The sequence below is a fragment of the Ornithorhynchus anatinus genome, chromosome 3 (assembly GCF_004115215.2).
Source record: "Ornithorhynchus anatinus isolate Pmale09 chromosome 3, mOrnAna1.pri.v4, whole genome shotgun sequence".
In the NCBI taxonomy this organism is placed as follows: Eukaryota; Metazoa; Chordata; class Mammalia; order Monotremata; family Ornithorhynchidae; genus Ornithorhynchus; species Ornithorhynchus anatinus.
Window position 1 is genome coordinate 124543957 of NC_041730.1, and position 18450 is coordinate 124562406.

Here is an 18450-nt window from a genome sequence, read left to right on the forward strand (position 1 = left end):
ACGACAATTTTTCCCTCGTCTCCCTCTCTCCGCCGGGGGAATTTTGCCCATTCGGGCAGCTTTAGGAGAGACCCGGAAGTCAAATTTTTTAGAAGGTACTTCGGGCAAGTTACTGATCCAGAGTTCAAGAAACTGACCAGAAATAGTAGATTTTGCGCAAACTGGTGCTGCAGAGGTGAAGGTACTGACTAATAATAACGTTGGTATTTGTTAAGCGCTTACTATGTGCAGAGCACTGTTCTAAGCGCTGGGGCAGATACAGGGTATTCAGTTTGTCCCACGTGAGGCTCACAGATAATCCCCATTTTACAGATGAGGTAACTGAGGCACAGAGAAGTGAAGTGACTCGCCCACAGTCACACAGCTGACAAGTGGCAGAGCCGGGAGTCGAACCCGTGACCTCTGATTCCGAAGCCCACGCTCTTTTCACTGAGCCAGACTGACTAGGGTGGGTGTCTGCCCTAATTGGCAGCTTTATTGAACACTGTACTAAACTCCAGTATTAAACCAAACTGTACTAAACTCCAGAGTTTAAGGCAATAATAATAATGATGGCATTTGTTAAGCGCTTACTATGTGCGAAGCACTGTTCTAAGCACGGGGAGGACACAAGGTGATCAGGTTGTCCCACGTGGGGCTCACAGTCTACAGCCCCATTTGACAGGTGAGGTCACTGAGGCCCAGAGAAGTTAAGTGACGTGCCCCAAGTCACACAGCTGACAAACGGCAGAGCCGGGATTAGAACCCAGGACCTCTGACTCCCAAGCCCGGGCTCTTTCCACTGAGCCACGCTAATTCTCTTGAAAAATTAGTAGACAAGATCCCTCTCTTCAAGGAGCTGACAGTCAAGGAGGAGGGGGAGGGAGGGCAGACTTGAAAATAAATCACAGCTAGGAGGAAGAAGAAAAAGAAGATGTGGACATGAGTTAGCGCTGAAGCAATAGGATACACTTTCGAAGATATTACTGGAGGCTGGGAGTACTTACGTGTTGAGGAGGTGCAAGGAGAGGCAGTAGAAAGTAGAAAGAGCCCGGGCCTGGGAGCCAGAGGTCCTGGGTTCTAATCCCGGCTCCGCCACTTGTCAGCTGGGTGACTTTGGGCAAGTCACTTCACTTCTCTGGCCCTCAGTTCCCTCATCTGTAAAATGGGGATGAAGACTGTGAGCCCCACGTGGGACAAACTGATTACCTTCTTTGCCCCCCAGCGCTTAGGACAGAGCTCGGCACATAGTAAGCGCTTAACAAATACTATCATTATTTATTATTAAGTATATATGCATGGGAGATTAGAAATTAAACAGGGAAACGGCGTGACCTAGCAGACAGAGGCTAGGCCTATCCCGCCGTCGACCCCCGGGCCACGTCCTCCCGCGGTCCCGGAACGCCCTCCCTCCTCACCTCCGACAATCTAATTCTCTTCCCCTCTTCAAATCCCTGCTTAAAGCTCTCCTCTTCCAAGAGGCCTTCCCAGACTGAGCTCCCCCCTTTTTTCCCTCTGCTCCCTCTACCCCCCGCCCTTCACCTCTCCGCACCTAAACCCTCTTCTCCCCCCTCTCCCTCTGCTCCTCCCCCTCTCCCGTCCCACCCCCTCAGCACCGTACTCGTCCGCTCCACTGTATCTATCTTCATCGCCCTATTTATTTTGTTTAATGAGATGTACATCACCCTGATTCTATTTACTTGCCATTGTTTTTATGAGATGTTCTTCTCCTTGACTCTATTTATTGCCATCGTTCTCGTCTGTCCGTCTCCCCCGATTAGACTGTAAGTCCATCAGAGGGCAGGGACCGTCTCTATCTGTTGCCGATTTGTCCATTCCAAGCGCTTAGTCCAGTGCTCTGCACATAGTAAGCGCTCAATAAATACTATTGAATGAATGAATGAATGAATGAGTAGGTCTGGGAGTTAGAAGGACCTGGGTTCTAACCTCAGCTCCACCACCCATCTGCTGTGTGACCTTGGGCAAGTCACTTTCCTTCACTTTTCCGTGCCTCATCTGGAAAATGGGGATTAGGTCCATGAGCCCCATGAGGGACAGGGAGGGCGTCCAACCCGATTTGCTTGTATCTAAGCCAGAGCCTGGTACGTAGAAAGTGCTTAACAAATACCATAAAAAAATTCATTGTGTTTGTGACTTCCCTTCTTAAGATGGTAAAAGCAGGTTCTGAAGAGATGCGTAATAATAATATTAACAATAATACTAATAACTGTGGGACCTGTAGTCCACCCAGCCCAGTTTGTTGTCCGAGTTCTTCACGCCTCAGCGGTTGCCTCTCTTCTCTATCGTGAGATTCGATGAACGACTCCGTCTCCTCCCCGTCCGCCCCATCGTGGTTTGGTCAACTTCTTTCATATCCCTTCTCTACCTTAGTCCAGCCTGAGGCTGGCTGGTCTTTCCAGCCTTTCCTCCTAGCGAAGCTTCCCATCATCTTGAATTCCTTTTTTCTGTTCCTTCTCCAGCCTTTTTATGTCACCCAGTGATATTTATTGAGCGCTTACTGGGTGCAGAGAACACTGTACTAAACCCTTGGGAGAGAGTACGATAAAGTATTCTATTAAGTAAGTCCTTCCCTGACTAAGCCCTTATTTCCTCTTTTCCCACTCCGTCGCCCTGATTTGCTGCCTTTATTCACCCTCCCTCAGCCCCACGGCACTTCTGTAAATATCCGTAATTTATTTATACATATAAATGCCTATCTCCCCCTCTGGACTGTGAGCCCATTGTGGGCAGGAAAAGTGTCTCCCAACTCTGTTGTACTCTCCCACTCACTTAGTCCAGTGCTTTGCACACAGTAGGTACTCAATAAATGCGACTGAGCGATTGATTAAATAGACACGATCCCTACCCCCCCCAGGTACTTTGCTAAGAAACTAAGCGCTCTGCCTGCTTCCTAGACCGTGAGCAGCCCCATGCCGGTGAGGGATGTGTGGCAATCAGTCAATCAATCAATCAATCGTATTTATTGAGCACTTATTGGGTGCAGAGCACTGTACTAAGCACTTGGGAGAGTACAATACAACAGAGTTGGTAGAGATGTTCCCTCTCCCAAAGAAGCTTACAGAATCTAGAGGGGGAGGCAGAGGTGAAAATAAATTAGGAATATGTATTTAAAGTGCGGAAGTGGGGTGAAGGTCAAGTGTTTAAGGGGAACGGATCTACGTGCAAAGGTGACAGAGTGGAGGAGTATTCATTCATTCAGGAGTATTTATTGAGCGCTTACTATGTGCAGAGCACTGCACTAGGCGCTTGGAATGGACAATTCGGCAACAGATAGAGACAATCCCCACCCAACGACGGGCTCACAGTCTATTCGGGGGCGACGGACAGCAAAACTAAACAAGCAGTCGGGCATCAATACCATCAAGATAAATATGCATTCATTCAGTAGTATTTATTGAGCGCTTACTCTGTGCAGAGCACTGGACTAAGCCCTTGGAATGGACAATTTGGCACAGATAGAGACAGTCCCTGCCCAGTGAGGGGCTCACAGTCTAAATGGGGGAGACAGACGGCAAAGCAAAACAAAACAAGCAGTCTGGCGGGGAAAGGAGGACTTAATCAAGGAAGACGCCTTGGAGGAGGTGTGATTTTAGAGTCTAATGTCATTCCTTTGTATCTACCCCAGTGTTTGGCACAGTGCTGGTAGATAGCGTTTAATAAACACCAAGCAGCATGGCCTGGTGGACAGAGCATGGGCTCGGGAGACAGAAGGCCATGGGTTCTAATCCCCGCTCGGCCACTTCATTCATTCGTTCAACCGTATTTATTGAGCGCCTAATGTGTGCAGAGCACTTCACTAAGCGCTTGGAATGTACAGTTTGGCAACAGATAGAGAGAATGGCTCCCAACTGTGACCTTGGGCAAGTCATTTCACTTCTCTGGGTCTCTCAATTCCCTCATCTGTAAAATGGGGATTGAGACTGTGAGCCGCACGTGGGAAAGGGATTGTATCCAACCCAGTTTGCTTGTATCCACTCAGCGCTTAAGGCAGTGCCTGGCACATAGTAAGCACTTAACAAATACCATAATTATTATTATGAATTATTATACCAAGCAGCTATCATCCTGTAATTAGTCACAGGCAGTCCTCCACTTCCTTAAGTTACAACAGATGGCACTTAGAACGTTTCTAATTTTTTTTAAATGGTATCCGTTAAGCGCGTACGATGCGTCAGGCACTGTATTAAACACTGGGGTAGATACCAGCTAATCAGGTTGGACACGGTCCCTGCCCCACAAGGGGCTCACAGTCTAAGGTGAAGGGAGTAGGCTTTAATCCCCATTTTACATACGAGGTAACTGAGGTACAAAGAAGTGCCCAAAGTCACACAACAGGCAAGTTGCAGAGCAGGGATTTGAACCCAGGTCCTCTGACTGCCAGGCCTATGCTCTTTCCACACTGCTTCCCAATCTAGACTCTGTTTCAGGTTTCCAACAGACCGGTTTTATCTTTCCGACAGGAGATCTTCTTTATGGCAGCAGCTACATGGGTCTGAGCCTGGGTGGGTGGCGGGGAGAGCATAAATCGTACTCTCCCAAGTGCTTAGTACAGTGCTCCGCACACAGTAAGCGCTCAATAAATACGATTGAATGAGTGAATGAATAAGTGCTATAAGGGAATGGGGAAACAAGTTTAAAATTATGATTCAGCGGGGATGGGCAATCGGGAAAAAGGAAAGATCAAAGAGGTCAGTGAGGGGTCGGGGACGACGTTACCTGATCACCGGGCAGAGTCACAGCGGAGAGGAGATAAAGCGGAACCTCTCGGACTCCATATAAATATATTCATGCGGTTATGGATTTCATCTATAATTCAGTGTGCTCACAATTCGGGGTCATTTTGGCCAAAATAGGGTATCTGATCTAGATTCAGAAACCGCTCCTCCCTCCCCCCCTTTCTAACACTGTTCCTTTGAGAAAACTGGTGGTGACTTGCAAAATTTCAACATAATAATGATGTTGGTATTTGTTAAGCGCTTACTATGTGCAGAGCACTGTTCTAAGCACTGGGGGGGGATACAAGGTAATCAGGTTGTCCCATGTAGGGCTCACAGTCTTCATCCCCATTTTACAGATGAGGGAACTGAAGCCCAGAGAAGTGAAGTGACTTGCCCAAGGTCACCCAGCTGACAAGTGACGGATCCGGGATTCGAACCCATGACCTCTGACTCCCAAGCCCGGGCTCTTTCCACTGAGCCACGCTGCTTCTAAGCATGCAGTTTGGGGGAACCAGTTAGGGAGCGGTGTGGTCTTGCTTCTATTTAGTTGCCATTGTTTTTACGAGATGTTCTTCCCCTCGACTCTATTTATCGCCATCGTTCTCGTCCGTCCGTCTCCCCCGATTAGACCGTGAGCCCGTCAAACGGCAGGGACCGTCTCTCTCTGTTGCCGACTTGTTCATCCCAAGCGCTTAGTACAGTGCTCTGCACATAGTAAGCGCTCAATAAATACTATTGAATGAATGAATGAATGAATGTCTAGCGGAAAGAGCACGGCCCTGGGAGTCAAAGGAGGTGGGTTCTAATCCCGGCTCTGCCACCCGTCCGCTGTGTCTCCCTTGGGCAAGTCACGTCACTTTTCTGCGCCTCAGTCACCTCATCTGTAAAATGGGGATTGAGACTGTGAGCCGTTGTCCAGCGGGTCCTCGAGAGCGGCCCTCTGAAGGCCCTGCCTCGTCCCGGCCGTCTCTGGGCTTGAAAGAATCACCCCCTCTATGCTCTGATGGAAGATTTCTCTTTTCATTAATGTTGCATCAGCGAAGAAGTCACCAACCCCGCGTCTCAGATCGCGCCGATGGCGAGCAGCTGAGATAGGGGCCGGGAGCCTGAAACCCAACCTCGGGGGACCCCTGGGTACCACTGGGCCGGATGAAGACGGGACTGTGTCGTAGGGAGCGGCCTGACCTTACGACGGAGGTGGTTTTCAGTTGAAGTAACGACGGTAGAAGGAGCCGGGAGAGTAGGACCCTGCATCAGCGTGTGGCCCCCGGGGGTCCCGCACTGGGAGACGAGGCCTGTCGCTCAGATCCTCAGCCCGTCAGCGGGGTGGGGGGGCGGTGGGGCCGAGGGTGCTGCGGGAGCTGCTGGTGAAATTCTTGGAAGGGAAGGAGCCATGTATAGAGAAGCAGCGTGGCTCAGGGGAAAGAGCCCGGGCTTGGGAGTCCGAGGTCACGGGTTCGCACCCCGGCTCTGCCGCTTGTCAGCTGGGTGACTGTGGGCGAGTCACTTCACTTCTCTGTGTCTCGGTTCCCTCATCTGTAAAATGGGGATTAAGACCGTGAGCCTCCCGTGGGACTACCCGATGACCCTGTATCTACCCCAGCGCTTAGAACGGTGCTCGGCACATAGTAAGCGCTTAACAGATACCAACATTATCATTATTATTATGTTGAGGGGCGGGGATGAGAAAATTGAATCGGCGGCAGAGGGGGAAAGGGAGAAGGAGAAAGGCCAGAACTGAAAGCCTGAACTCGGAGCAATATTAGCTAAAGGAGGGAAGGACAGAGAAAGGGAGAGGGAGGGAGGGAGGGAGAGAGAGATGTGCTCAAGGGGGAAATAATAATAATGAAAACAATGGTATTTAAGCACTTACTATGTGCCAGGCACTGTACTAGGTACTGGGGAGGATACAAGCAGATCGGGTTGGCACAGTCCCCGTCCCAAGTGGGGCTCACCGTCTCAATCCCCATTTTACAGATGATGTAACTGAGGCCCAGAGAAGTGAAATGACTTGCTCAAGGTCCCACAGCAGACAGGTGGTGGATTCGATTAGGATTAGAACCCGTGTCCTTCGGCCTCCCAGGCATATGCTCCATCCACTGCGCCACTCAGTCAGTTGATCGTACGTAGCGAGCGATCACTGTGTGCAGAGCACTGTACTGAGTGCTTGGGAGAGCACAATATAACAGTAAACAGACACGATCAGGAAGGTTTAGAACCTCAGCACTTAATGCGATGCTTAGCACAGGGTAAAGGCTTAACAAAACCATCATTACTCTTACTACTGAACAATCCCTGTCCATTCTCCAGGGGCTGAAGAGGCTAGCAACAGATAGAGAAGGCAACCGAAACAGAGAGGCCTGTGCAGACCTTCGGGTAGAGAGGAGAGACGGCTTTTTCAAAATGCTTTGTGGAGTTAACTGGTGTTGGTTATTTTCCTCGTCCCCTGACTGGCCCAGGGTGGGAAGGGAGCCCTGCAGGAGCAAGGATTATTCATTCATTCGGTGGTATTTATTGAGCACTTACTGTGTGTGTGGCTCAGTGGAAAGAGCCAGGGCTTGGGAGTCATAGGTCATGGGTTCGAAACCCGGCTCTGCCACTTGTCAGCTGTGTGACGGTGGGCAAGTCACTTCTCTGCGGCTCAGTTCCCTCATCTGTCAAATGGGGATGAAGACTGTGAGCCTCACGTGGGACAACCGGATGACCCTGTATCTACCCCAGCGCTTAGAACAGTGCTCTGCACATAGTAAGCGCTTAACAAATACCAACATTATTGTTACTTAGTGTTTGGGGAAGTACGATACAACCGGCTTACAGTCGAAATGGGCCGGGGGGAGATCGACAACAACACGATGCCTGTTTACTTGTTTTGATGTCTGTCTCCCCGCTTCTATTCATTCAGTTGGATTTACCGAGCGCTTACTGTGTGCAGAGCGCTGTCCTAAGCGCTTGGAAAGTACAGTTCGGCAACAGAGACGATCCCAGCCCAACAACAGTCTGGAAGGGGGAGACAGACGACAAAACAAACAGACAGGCATCAGTACCATCCAAATAGATAAATAGAATCATAGATATAGACACAACATAAATAAAATGTCGAGTAATAAATCTAGCCCTTATGGGCGGGGATTGTCTCTGTTACCGAATTCTACTTTCCAAGCGCTTAGTACAGTGCTCGGCACATAGTAAGCGCTCAATAAATACAATCGAATGAATGAACAATATAAGTAAAGACAATTTCAGATAGGGACATAAGTGCCGTGGGTCTGGGAGGGGGAAAGGGAGCAAATCAGGGCGACGCAGAAGGGAACGGGAGATGAGGAAAAGCAGGGTTTAGTCTGGGAAGGCTTCTTGGAGGAGATGGGCCTTCTATAAGGCTTCGAAGGTGACGGGGAGAGTCACTGTTGGATTTGAGGAGGGAGGGCGAGCCGGGCCGGAGGCGGGCCGGCGGCTCCCCAGCTCCTCTGACGGCAGCACGGAGAGCAGGACTAAGGGAGACCATAAGCTCGTTTACACTGTGAGCCCTTCATCGGGCAGGGATTGTCTCGATCTGTTGCCCAATTGTACACTCCGAGCGCTTAGTCCAGTGCTCTGCACATAGTATTGAATGAATGAAGAAACTGGATCTCTAGCTGGCCTACTCTTATCCCCCCTGAAGCCCTCAAGGCTACGTCGCTCTCTTTTGCCTGAAGCATCTCCGGCCAAGGCAGAACGACTTTAGGGCTGTGCCCGGTCTTAAGAAAATGAGGTGTCTTGGGGTGGCGTGATATTACGGTTTTCCCCTCTAGACTGTGAGCCTGCTGTGGTTCCTCTTTATTGTTGTATTGTACTTTCCCAAGAGCTTAGTGCAGTGCTCCGCACACAGTAAGCCCTTAATAAATACGATTGAATGAATCAAGGAACGAAAGGCCAGAGGTTGGGACGAGTTGGTGGGGCTGGGTGGAGAGAAACCTAGGTTAATGGGGCGGGGATGGGGGTGGAAGGCAGAGAGCGGGGAAAGGGGAAAAGGTGGACCGAGAGGACGAGAATGGGCAGAGAACGTGTCTGATGATTGTTGTATTGTCCTCTCCCAAGCACTTAGCACAGTGCTCTGCACATAGCAAGCATTCAATAAATACAATTGAATGAATGAGAAAGCGCTTCTTTTTCGTTTCTGTTAATTTTTTAGTGGTATTTGTCGAGTACTTACTATTCATTCAATCGTTTTTATTGAGCTGGTACTATGTGCAGAGCACTTTACTAAGCACTATGTGCCAAGCACTGTACTAACTACTTGGGTTGATACAAGATAGTGGGGTCAGGCACAGTCCATGTCCCACATGGGACTCAGAGTGTTCCTCCCCATTTTACAGATGAGGTAACTGAGACCCAGAGAAGTGAAATGATTTGCCCAAGGTCACACAGCTGACAAGTGGCAGAGTCAGGATTAGAATCCAGGTCCTTCTGACCCCCAAGCCTGTGCTCTATCGGCTAGGCCACACCGCTTCTATTAATGCAGTTAATGCTCGGGGCTGGAAAATTGGCTCACATCTTTGTTATATATTATAAATTAATAATAATAATGGTGGTATTTGTTAAGCGCTTACTATTTGCAAAGCACTGTTCTAAGCGCTGGGGGTATACACGGTGATCGGGTTGTCCCATCTGGGGCTCCCAGTTTTAATCCCCATTTTACAGATGAGGTAACTGAGCCACAGAGAAGTGAAGTGACTTGCCCAAAGTCACAGAGCTGGCAAGCGGCGGAGCCGGGATTAGAACCCGTGACCTCTGACTCCCAAGCCCGGGCTCTTTCCACTGAGCCATTGTCTCCCCCTCTAGACTGTAAGCTCATTATGGGCAGGGAAAATGTTTGCTAATCCTATCACGTTATACTTTCCCAAGCACAGTGCTCAGCCCGTAGGAAGAGCTTCATAAATACCATTGATCGATTCATGTAATAATGATGATGATGGCATTTGTTAAGCGCTGATTATGTGCCATGCACTGTTCTAAGCGCTGGGGTAGATACAAGGTAATCAGGTTGTCCCACGTGGGGCTCACAGTCTTAATCCCCATTTTACAGATGAGGGAACTGAGGCACAGAGAAGTTGAGCGACTTGCCCAAAGTCACACAGCTGACGAGCTGCGATTAGAACCCATGACCTCTGACTCCCAAGCCTGTGCTCTTTCCACTAAGCCACGCTGCGTCTCCTAATAATAATGGTACTTGCCAAACACTACTCTAAGCACTGGGGTAGATACAAGTTAATCAGGTCAGACACAGCCCCTCTCTCACACGGGGCTCACACTCTTATCCCCATTTGACAGACGAGGGAGCTGAGGCCCAGAGAAGTGAAGCGACTTGCCCGAGGTAAGAGAGTAGACATGGGGCCGAGCAGGATTAGAACCCAGGTCCTTCTGACTCCCAGGCCCGTGCTCTGAATAATAATAATATGGGGAATAATAATAATAGGGAAGCAGCGTGGCTCAGTGGAAAAGAGCCTGGGCTTCGGAGTCAGAGGTCATGAGTTGGACTCCCGGCTCTGCCACTTGTCAGCTGTGTGACCGTGGGCGAGTCACTTCACTTCTCTGGGCCTCAGTTACCTCATCTGGAAAATGGGGATTAACTGTGAGCCTCACGTGGGACGACCTGATTACCCTGTATCTACGGCAGCGCTTAGACCAGTGCTCGGCACATAGTAAGCGCTTAACAAGTACCAACATCATTATTATTATTATGTATCATTATGTATTATATATTATTGTAATAATAATAATGATGATGGTATTTGTTAAGCGCTTACTATGTGCCGAGCACTGGTCTAAGCGCTGCCCCTAAGCCACGCTGCTTCTCCAGCAGGCATTATTAGCATGGGAGAGATGGGGTGTCTCACCTGACGTTGGAACCGGCCCTGGTTATCGTGTTGAATCATTCTCTTCTGACTCAACCCTCTCTGGCTTCGACTTAAACCCATTTCCTTTTATACAGTTCTCTGCAGAGATGGAAAAAAAAAACCTAATATTCCTTTCTACGCCTGAAGGAGGATATAGAAGCACAGAGGTGGAAAGGGTTTAAGGATAATGCCGACTGAAGAGAAAATTTCATCAATATAAGTGGCTAAGAGGGAAGCACCTCGGCCTAGTAGAATGAAGATGACTCTGGGAGACGGGAAATCTGGGTTCTAATCCCACCTCTCCCACTGCCTTCCGTGTGTCTGTGATCTTGGGCAAGTCACTTAACCTTTCTGTGCCTCAGTCTCCTCATCTGTAACATGGGGATTCCCCTCTAGACTATAAACTCGCTGTGGGCAGAGAACGTGTCTGTCAACTCTGTTATATTGTACTCCTCCAAGTGCTCAGTACAGTGCTCTGCGTGCAGTAACTGCTCAGTAAATACAAATACACAGTCGTTTAGACTGTGAGCCCGTTACTGGGCAGGGATTGTCTCTATCTGTTGCCGAACTGTCCATCCAAGCATTTAGTACAGGGCTCTGCACATAGTAAGCGCTCAATAAATACGATTGAATGAATGAATAAAATGATTTTTTTAGACAGTGAGCCCCATGTGGCTGGATCTGAGTGGATCTGACCTCAATATCTACCCTGGTTCTTCGTACAATGTCTGGCACTTAGTAAGTAAGTAATAATAACGATGGTATTTGTTAAGTGCTTACTCAGTGCCAGGCACTGTTCTAAGCACTGGGGTAGATACAAGGTAATCAGGTTGTCCCACATGGGGCTCACAGTCTTAATGCCCATTTTACAAATGAGGTAACTGAGGCCCAGAGAAGTGCTGAACAAATGGGGACAGTTGTTGTTGTTATTAATAATAATGGTATTTGTTAAGTGCTTACTATGTGCCGGGCACTGTACTAAGCGCTGGGATGGATACAAGCACATCGGGTTGGACATAGTTGGACATAGTCCCTGTCCCACGTGGGGCTCACAGTCTCGATCCCCATTTTACAGACGTGGTCACTGAGGCCCAGGGAAGTGAAGTGACTTGCCCAAGGTCACACAGCTGACAAGTGGCGGAGCCGGGATTAGAACCCATGACCTTCTGACTCCCAGGCCCGGGCTCTATCCGTTACCCCATGCCACTTCAGCGTGGCATAGTGAAAAGAGCCCGGGCTTGGGAGTCAGAGGTCATGGGTTCGAATCCCGGCTCCGTCATTTGTCTGCTATGTGACCGTGGGCAAGTCACTTCACTTCTCTGGGCCTCAGTGACCTCATCTGTAAAATGGGGATGAAGACTGTGAGCCCCACGTGGGACAAACTCATTACCTCGTCTCTACCCCAGCGCTTAGAACAGTGCTTGGCACATAGTAAGCGCTTAGCAAATGCCATCATCATTATTATTATTATTCCTTTTGGGGAGAATTTGCTGTGAAGATCTGGTAAGCTGAGTCCTGGCTCTGAGTCCCAGCCAGAGTCATCTACAGGGTTAAGTTATTTCTCTCCCTCTCTCTCTCCAAGGTACATTTTGGGTAGAAAAGAGGTTAGTGTGGACTGCTCGAGTCCTGAATGTAGTTTGTGGTGATTTCAGCCGAAACTCAGTTTTTTTCAGCGTTCCCCAAACAACCAAGCTGGTCCCATCACGTGGATTGGTGATCAGTCTTAAAAATCTTCCAACTTTCAGAAGCTTTGAACAGTTACTTTTGCAAACCTCCCCTTCTCTAATGTGGCTCACCCTAGAAGCAGCGTGGCTCAGTGGAAAGATCCCGGGCTTGGGAGTCAGAGGTCATGGGTTCGAATCCCCTAGAACCCTGCTCCTCCCCCAGAGGAGAGGGGCTTTTCTCCCTACTGTCCAAAAGCCAGTTCCCGCCCAGAATCTCCCCAACCACACCTGGAGCTGTTGAAGAATGTCTGGCCTGAGCTAATACGGATACTTGTGTCTTTGTTTGTTTTAATGGTATTTGTTAAGCATTTACTATGTCCCAGGAACTCTGCTAAGTGCTGGGATAGATACAAAATCATCAGGTGGGACACAGTCCATGTCCCACAAGGGACAATGCCCATTTTACAGATTGGGGAATTGAGGCACAGAGAAGTGAAGTGAATTGCCCGGAGTCACACAGAAGACAAGTGGCAGAGATTAGAACCCAGGTCCTTCTGTCCCCCAGGCCTGTGCTCCGTCCACTAGGCCATGCTGCTTCTCCATAAGTGCTCAATAAATGGCGTTCTTGCTGCTATTCGTGATAGATTTTTCAGAACTGGCCGCTATGGCTCTTGCGACGCGTCTTACAATTTTGGGGTGAAGAAGGCCGGAGGGGCAGAAGGACGGTCTGTGCGCCAGTCACCCTGAGCCCCGGCCCCGACCCCAGATCTCTTCTGCTTGCCTCCTTTAGTTGTCTCCTGGCAGCTGGGACCATGACCCTCACTAAAGGCTCCTTCACCTACTCCAGCGGAGAAGAGTATCGCGGCGAATGGAAGGAGGGTGAGGAGGAGGAGGAGGACGCTCGGGTCTTCGTGGACGAGAGCTCTGTGTGTGTGTGTGTGTATGTGTGTTTGTGTGTATGTTTGGGGAAAACCAAATCAGGATGCTTGACTCAGGCCCCACGTGGCCTGATTAGGTTGTAACTACCCCAGTGTTCGACATATAATAAGCACTTAACAAAATACCACAATTATTATTATGTAGGCCAGCCTAGCCCATCCCGGGATCTCTCCTCCCCACGCTTGTGTCTCTTGGGCTAGATTTATCCCGGGGACATAATGTTCATGTTAGTCAAAGGTACTTGAAAGTTAAACCTCTCCTCTGGATTGGGATGCGGTGGAACGTGTTTCAGGAGGGCTACTTAATTGCATGGGTCACAGGTCCCCGAGTAATAATAATTGTGGTATTCATGAAGCACTTACTCTGTGCCAAGCACTTTACTAAGCGCTGGGGTAGATACAAGTTAATAAGGTTGGACACAGTCCCTGTCCCGGATGGGTCTAAACAAGAGAAAACAGGTGTTTAATTTCCATTTTACAGAAGAGGAAACTGAGGCACAGGGAAGTTAAGGGACTTAACCAAGATCACCCAGCAGGCAAGTGGCAAAGTCGGTATTAGAACCTAAGTCTTCTGATTCCCAGGCCCCTGTTCTTTCCACTAGATCACACTGCTGTAATAATAATGATAATAATTGTGGTATTTATTAAGTGCTTCCTATGTGCACTAAGCGCTAGGGTGGATACGAGCAAATCTGGTTGGACACAATCCCTCTCCTACGTGAGGCTCACAGACTTAATCCCCATTTTAATAATAATAATAACAATAATAATGTTGGTATTTGTTAAGCGCTTACTATGTGCAGAGCACTGTTCTAAGCGCTGGGGTAGATACAGGGTCATCAGGTTGTCCCACGTGAGGCTCACAGTCTTCATCCCCATTTGACAGATGAGGTCACTGAGGCCCAGAGCAGTGAAGTGACTTGCCCAAGGTCGCTTGGCCAGCAGGACAAAAGGAGACTTAGGGGTCTCAAAATGAGCTAGTGTCCCGGTAAAACCTCCTCACTGACAGGAGTCCAGCAAATCTTAGAGGAGGGAGGGGAGGGAGAAATTGGGGCCGAGAAGCAGGACAGCCCGTCGACACCGGAAGTCCCAGCAAGTCTTGGCCCGTGAAAATCATCTTGCAAAATCCTTAGGCTGTTGCCGCTGTTGGCCAACTTGTGCGACAAGAAGTTGGGGTTGGAAGGAGGTCGGCCAGGCCCAGGGTTGGGGAAGGTCTCCACCCACCCAGTGCAGGCCCTTGGGGTTTAGCTCCACGGCCCCATCCTATACCAGAGCAGGTTGCAGGTGGGGAAGCAGCGTGGCCTAGGGGGAAGGGCCCGGGCCTGGGAGTCAGAGACCTGGGTTCTAATCCCGGCTCCGTCACTCGTCTGCTGCGTGACCTCGGGCAAATCACTTACATTACATCTCCTCAGCTGTAAAATGGGGATTCGGTACCTGTACTCTCTCCTATTTAGACTGCGAGCCCCGTGTGGGACAGGGACGGTGTCCGACCTGAAGAGTTTGTGCTTAGAACAGTGCTTTGAACAGTTCTCGACGCATTGCCATTGTTCTTGTCTTTCTGTCTCCCCCGATTAGACCGTAAGCCCGTCAAAGGGCAGGGACTGTCTCTGTTACCCATTTGCATATTCCAAGCGCTTAGTACAGTGCTCTGCACATAGTAAGCGCTCAATAAATACTATTGAATGAATTGTAAGGGATTAACAAATACCATTAGGAAAAAAAGAACAGGAGAAGCTTGAACCCAACTCAGGCCTCATGCCCTGCAGCCTGAGCCAGATAGTTTTGTGACCTGATACTCTCTGCGCGGGGGGTGGTAAACAAATTTATAGAATCTATAGCATGGGAAACAGCATGGCATAGTGGATAGAGCCCGGGCCTGGGGGGTCAGAAGGTCATGGGTTCTAATCTCGGTTGCTCCACCTGTCTGTTGTGTGGCCTTGGGCAAGTCACTTCACTTCTCTGTGCCTCAGTTACCTCATCTTTAAAATGGGGATTGAGACTGTGAGCCCCAAGTAGGATAAGGATTGGGCCCAACCTGATGTGCTTGTATCCACCCCAGCGCTTAATACAGTGCCTGGCACATAAGAAGTGCTTAACAAATACCACAATTATTATTACTATTATTACGTGGCTTAGTGGAGAGAGCCCAGGCTTGGGAGTCAGGGGACCTGGGTTCTAATCCCAGCTCCGCCACTTGTCTGCTGTTTGACCTTGGGCGAGCCACTTTTCTGTGCCTCAGTTACTTCATCCGTAAAATAGGGGTTAAGACCGTGAGCCCCACGTGGGACAACCTGATTACCTTGTATCCCCCCCCCCCCAGTGCTTAGAACAGTGCTTGGCACATAGTAAGCGCTTAACAAATATCATTATTGTCCCTTTTATTATTATAGACGTGATGAGAGTCACCCTCTCCACCAGACCAACCTCTTCCCATCCCAAGTCTCTTCTTCCTTCCCTTCCCAGTTCCTCTCTTCACCCCCCAGCTTCAAGGCCACACCTGGTGTCATCGTTCCCCTGCCCCCGAAACAGATTCTCCTCCTCTCCCTCCCAAATGACGGCCCTGCTTCCTGGCCAGTTCAGTAGTTGGGCGGAACGCGGTGGGCGTGACGGAGCCCCAGCCAGGGCTCCTGACGTCTGTCCGTCCGTTCGGTCTGTCGCTTTGCCCACCCGAATCAGCCGCTTTTGGTAGCGCGAGGGGCCCTTTCTTGTTAAGAGGCGTCACTCAAACCTGGGAGAAGACCCGTCCAGCGCTAACCGACCTGGACGCCCAGAGACCGGGAGAGAGCCCAAGGGCCGTTCGGCTCTAGCACGCTGGACTACCAGTGCTCTCGGCCCCGGGGTGCCCCGCTGACGGCCCCCCGGGATTCCCTTTTCCCCCTGGGAGGGCGGCAGGGGGGACGGAGGGCTCGGCGGGGGAGTGTCGAGGTGCTCGGGGCCGCCCCAGCCCTACTCGCCACCCCCACCTCGTCCCTTTCTCCGCCCAGGCCGCAGGCACGGCTTCGGTCAGCTGCTGTTTGCAGATGGTGGCACCTACCTGGGTCATTTTGAGAACGGGCTCTTTAACGGCTGCGGGGTGCTGACCTTCTCCGATGGCTCCAGGTGGGTACGCGATCCTCTTGCCTCCCGGTTTTGGTCTGGGGAGAAGGGGTCAGTCCAGACCAGATCGGCGGAGACGGTGGGAAACAGCGGCTCTCGGCATGGGCAGATGGACGATTTGAGAGCGAGGAGCATCTAAAACCCCATTCTGGAGACTTTTCTAAAGCGGCCAGGAGGGAAGTGGCCTTCTTTGACTCTGACCCTTGGCCCCACCCCCTTGTTCCCGCTTGTTCCCCTCACCCCGTCATCCCGTTCGCCGGGGGCCCGACTCGCCAGCCCGTTTCGTGCCAACTAAGAGCGGTCATCGAAGCGACGGGGATCGTGTGGGCGGGGGGGTGCGATGTCGTGAGGTCGCCAGACCTCACGGTCAAGGGAAATCAAGGAGAATCAGCTTTCCTCCCTGTCAAGTCGTGCTATCCCACAGAGGTTTGCCTTTTCCCGGGAAGAGGCAGGTGACCGACCCAGGCGGGGCGGAGGGCGCCTGGCTGACGTCTTTGTGTCTCAGCAGATACGAGGGGGAGTTTGCCCAAGGAAAGTTCAACGGCGTCGGAATCTTCATTCGTCATGATAACATGACCTTCGAAGGGGAGTTTAAGAATGGCAGAGTGGATGGCTTTGGTGAGTAATAATAATAATAATAATAATGTTGGTATTTGTTAAGCGCTTACTATGTGCAGAGCACTGTTCTAAGCGCTGGGGTAGATACAGGGTGATCAGTTTGTCCCACGTGAGGCTCACAGTTAATCCCCATTTTACAGATGAGGTAACTGAGGCACCGAGAAGTGAAGTGACTTGCCCACAGTCACACAGCTGACAAGCGGCAGAGCCGGGATTCGAACCCATGACCTCTGACTCCCAAGCCCGGGCTCTTTCCAAGTAGCCACCTACGATGCTCGGCGTAAAGCGAGCGCTCAGTGGTACTGTTGATCGATAGCAGATTGGGAAGCCTGGTTTCAGCCAACTGATCGATGGTATTTGTTGAGCTCTTTCTGTGTGCAGAGCACTGTACTGAACTCCTGGGAGAGTCAATAGAGAAGGTAGACATGATCCCGGCTCCCAAGGAGCTTTCAGCCTACTGTGTGCAGAGCAATGTACTAAACGCCTGGTGGGAGAGTAAACAGAGAAAATAGACATGATCCCTCCCCTCAAGAAGCTTACAGACTTGTGCAAGCAGCCAAGCATAATAATAACGTTGGTATTTGTTAAGCGCTTACTATGTTCGCCAAGATCCGCCCTTTCCTCTCCACCCAAACGGCTACCTTACTGCTACGGGCTCTCGTTATATCCCGGCTAGACTACCGTGTCGGCCTTCTCTCTGACCTCCCTTCCTCCTCTCTCGCCCCGCTCCGGTCTATTCTTCACTCCGCTGCCCGGCTCGTCTTCCTGCAGAAACGATCTGGGCATGTCACTCCCCTTCTTAAACAACTCCAGTGGTTGCCTATCAACCTCCGCTCCAAACAAAAACTCCTCACTCGTTGCCTATCGACCTCCGCTCCAAACAAAAACTCCTCACTCTAGGCTTCAAGGCTCTCCATCACCTTGCCCCTTCCTACCTCTCCTCCCTTCTCTCTTTCTACCGCCCACCCCGCACGCTCCGCTCCTCCGCCGCCCACCTCCTCACCGTCCCTCGGTCTCGCCCGTCCCGCCGTCGACCCCCGGGTCACGTCCTCCCGCGGTCCTGGAACGCCCTCCCTCCTCACCTCCGCCAAACTGATTCTCTTTCCCTCTTCAAAACCCTACTTAAAAATCACCTCCTCCAAGAGGCGTTCCCAGACTGAGCTCCTCTTCTCCCTCTACTCCCTCTGCCACCCCCCCTTTACCTCTCTGCAGCTAAAGCCTCATTTTCCCCTTTTCCCTCTGCTCCTCCACCTCTCCCTTCCCATCCCCACAGCACCGTACTCGTCCGCTCAACTGTATATATTTTCGTTACCCTATTTATTTTGTTAATGAATTGTACATCGCCTCGATTCTATTTAGTTGCCATCGGTTTTTACGAGATGTTCTTCCCCTTGACGCTGTTTATTGCCATTGTTCTCGTCTGTCCGTCTCCCCCGATTAGACCGTAAGCCCGTCAAACGGCAGGGACTGTCTCTATCTGTTGCCGACTTGTTCATCCCAAGCGCTTAGTACAGTGCTCTGCACCTAGTAAGCGCTCAATAAA

The 18450-nt window shown here is 50.5% G+C and overlaps 1 protein-coding gene across 5 annotated transcripts in view; it reads left to right on the forward strand.

The window, feature by feature from the left end:
- Window positions 1-18450, forward strand: part of MORN4 (MORN repeat containing 4) — a 28498-nt gene that overhangs the window by 6690 nt on the left and 3358 nt on the right. For 4 of the 5 annotated variants that reach the window (XM_029061324.2, XM_029061326.1, XM_029061323.2 and 1 more), the window contains exons 2-4: window positions 13046-13134; window positions 16178-16292; window positions 16798-16907. In XM_029061324.2, coding sequence (XP_028917157.1) covers window positions 13068-13134; window positions 16178-16292; window positions 16798-16907 — 292 coding nt within the window. In that variant the 5' untranslated portion in view covers window positions 13046-13067. Of the gene's footprint in view, window positions 1-5654; window positions 5916-13045; window positions 13135-16177; window positions 16293-16797; window positions 16908-18450 lie in introns of those variants that run through there. The other variant, XM_039911604.1, reaches the window with a different exon arrangement.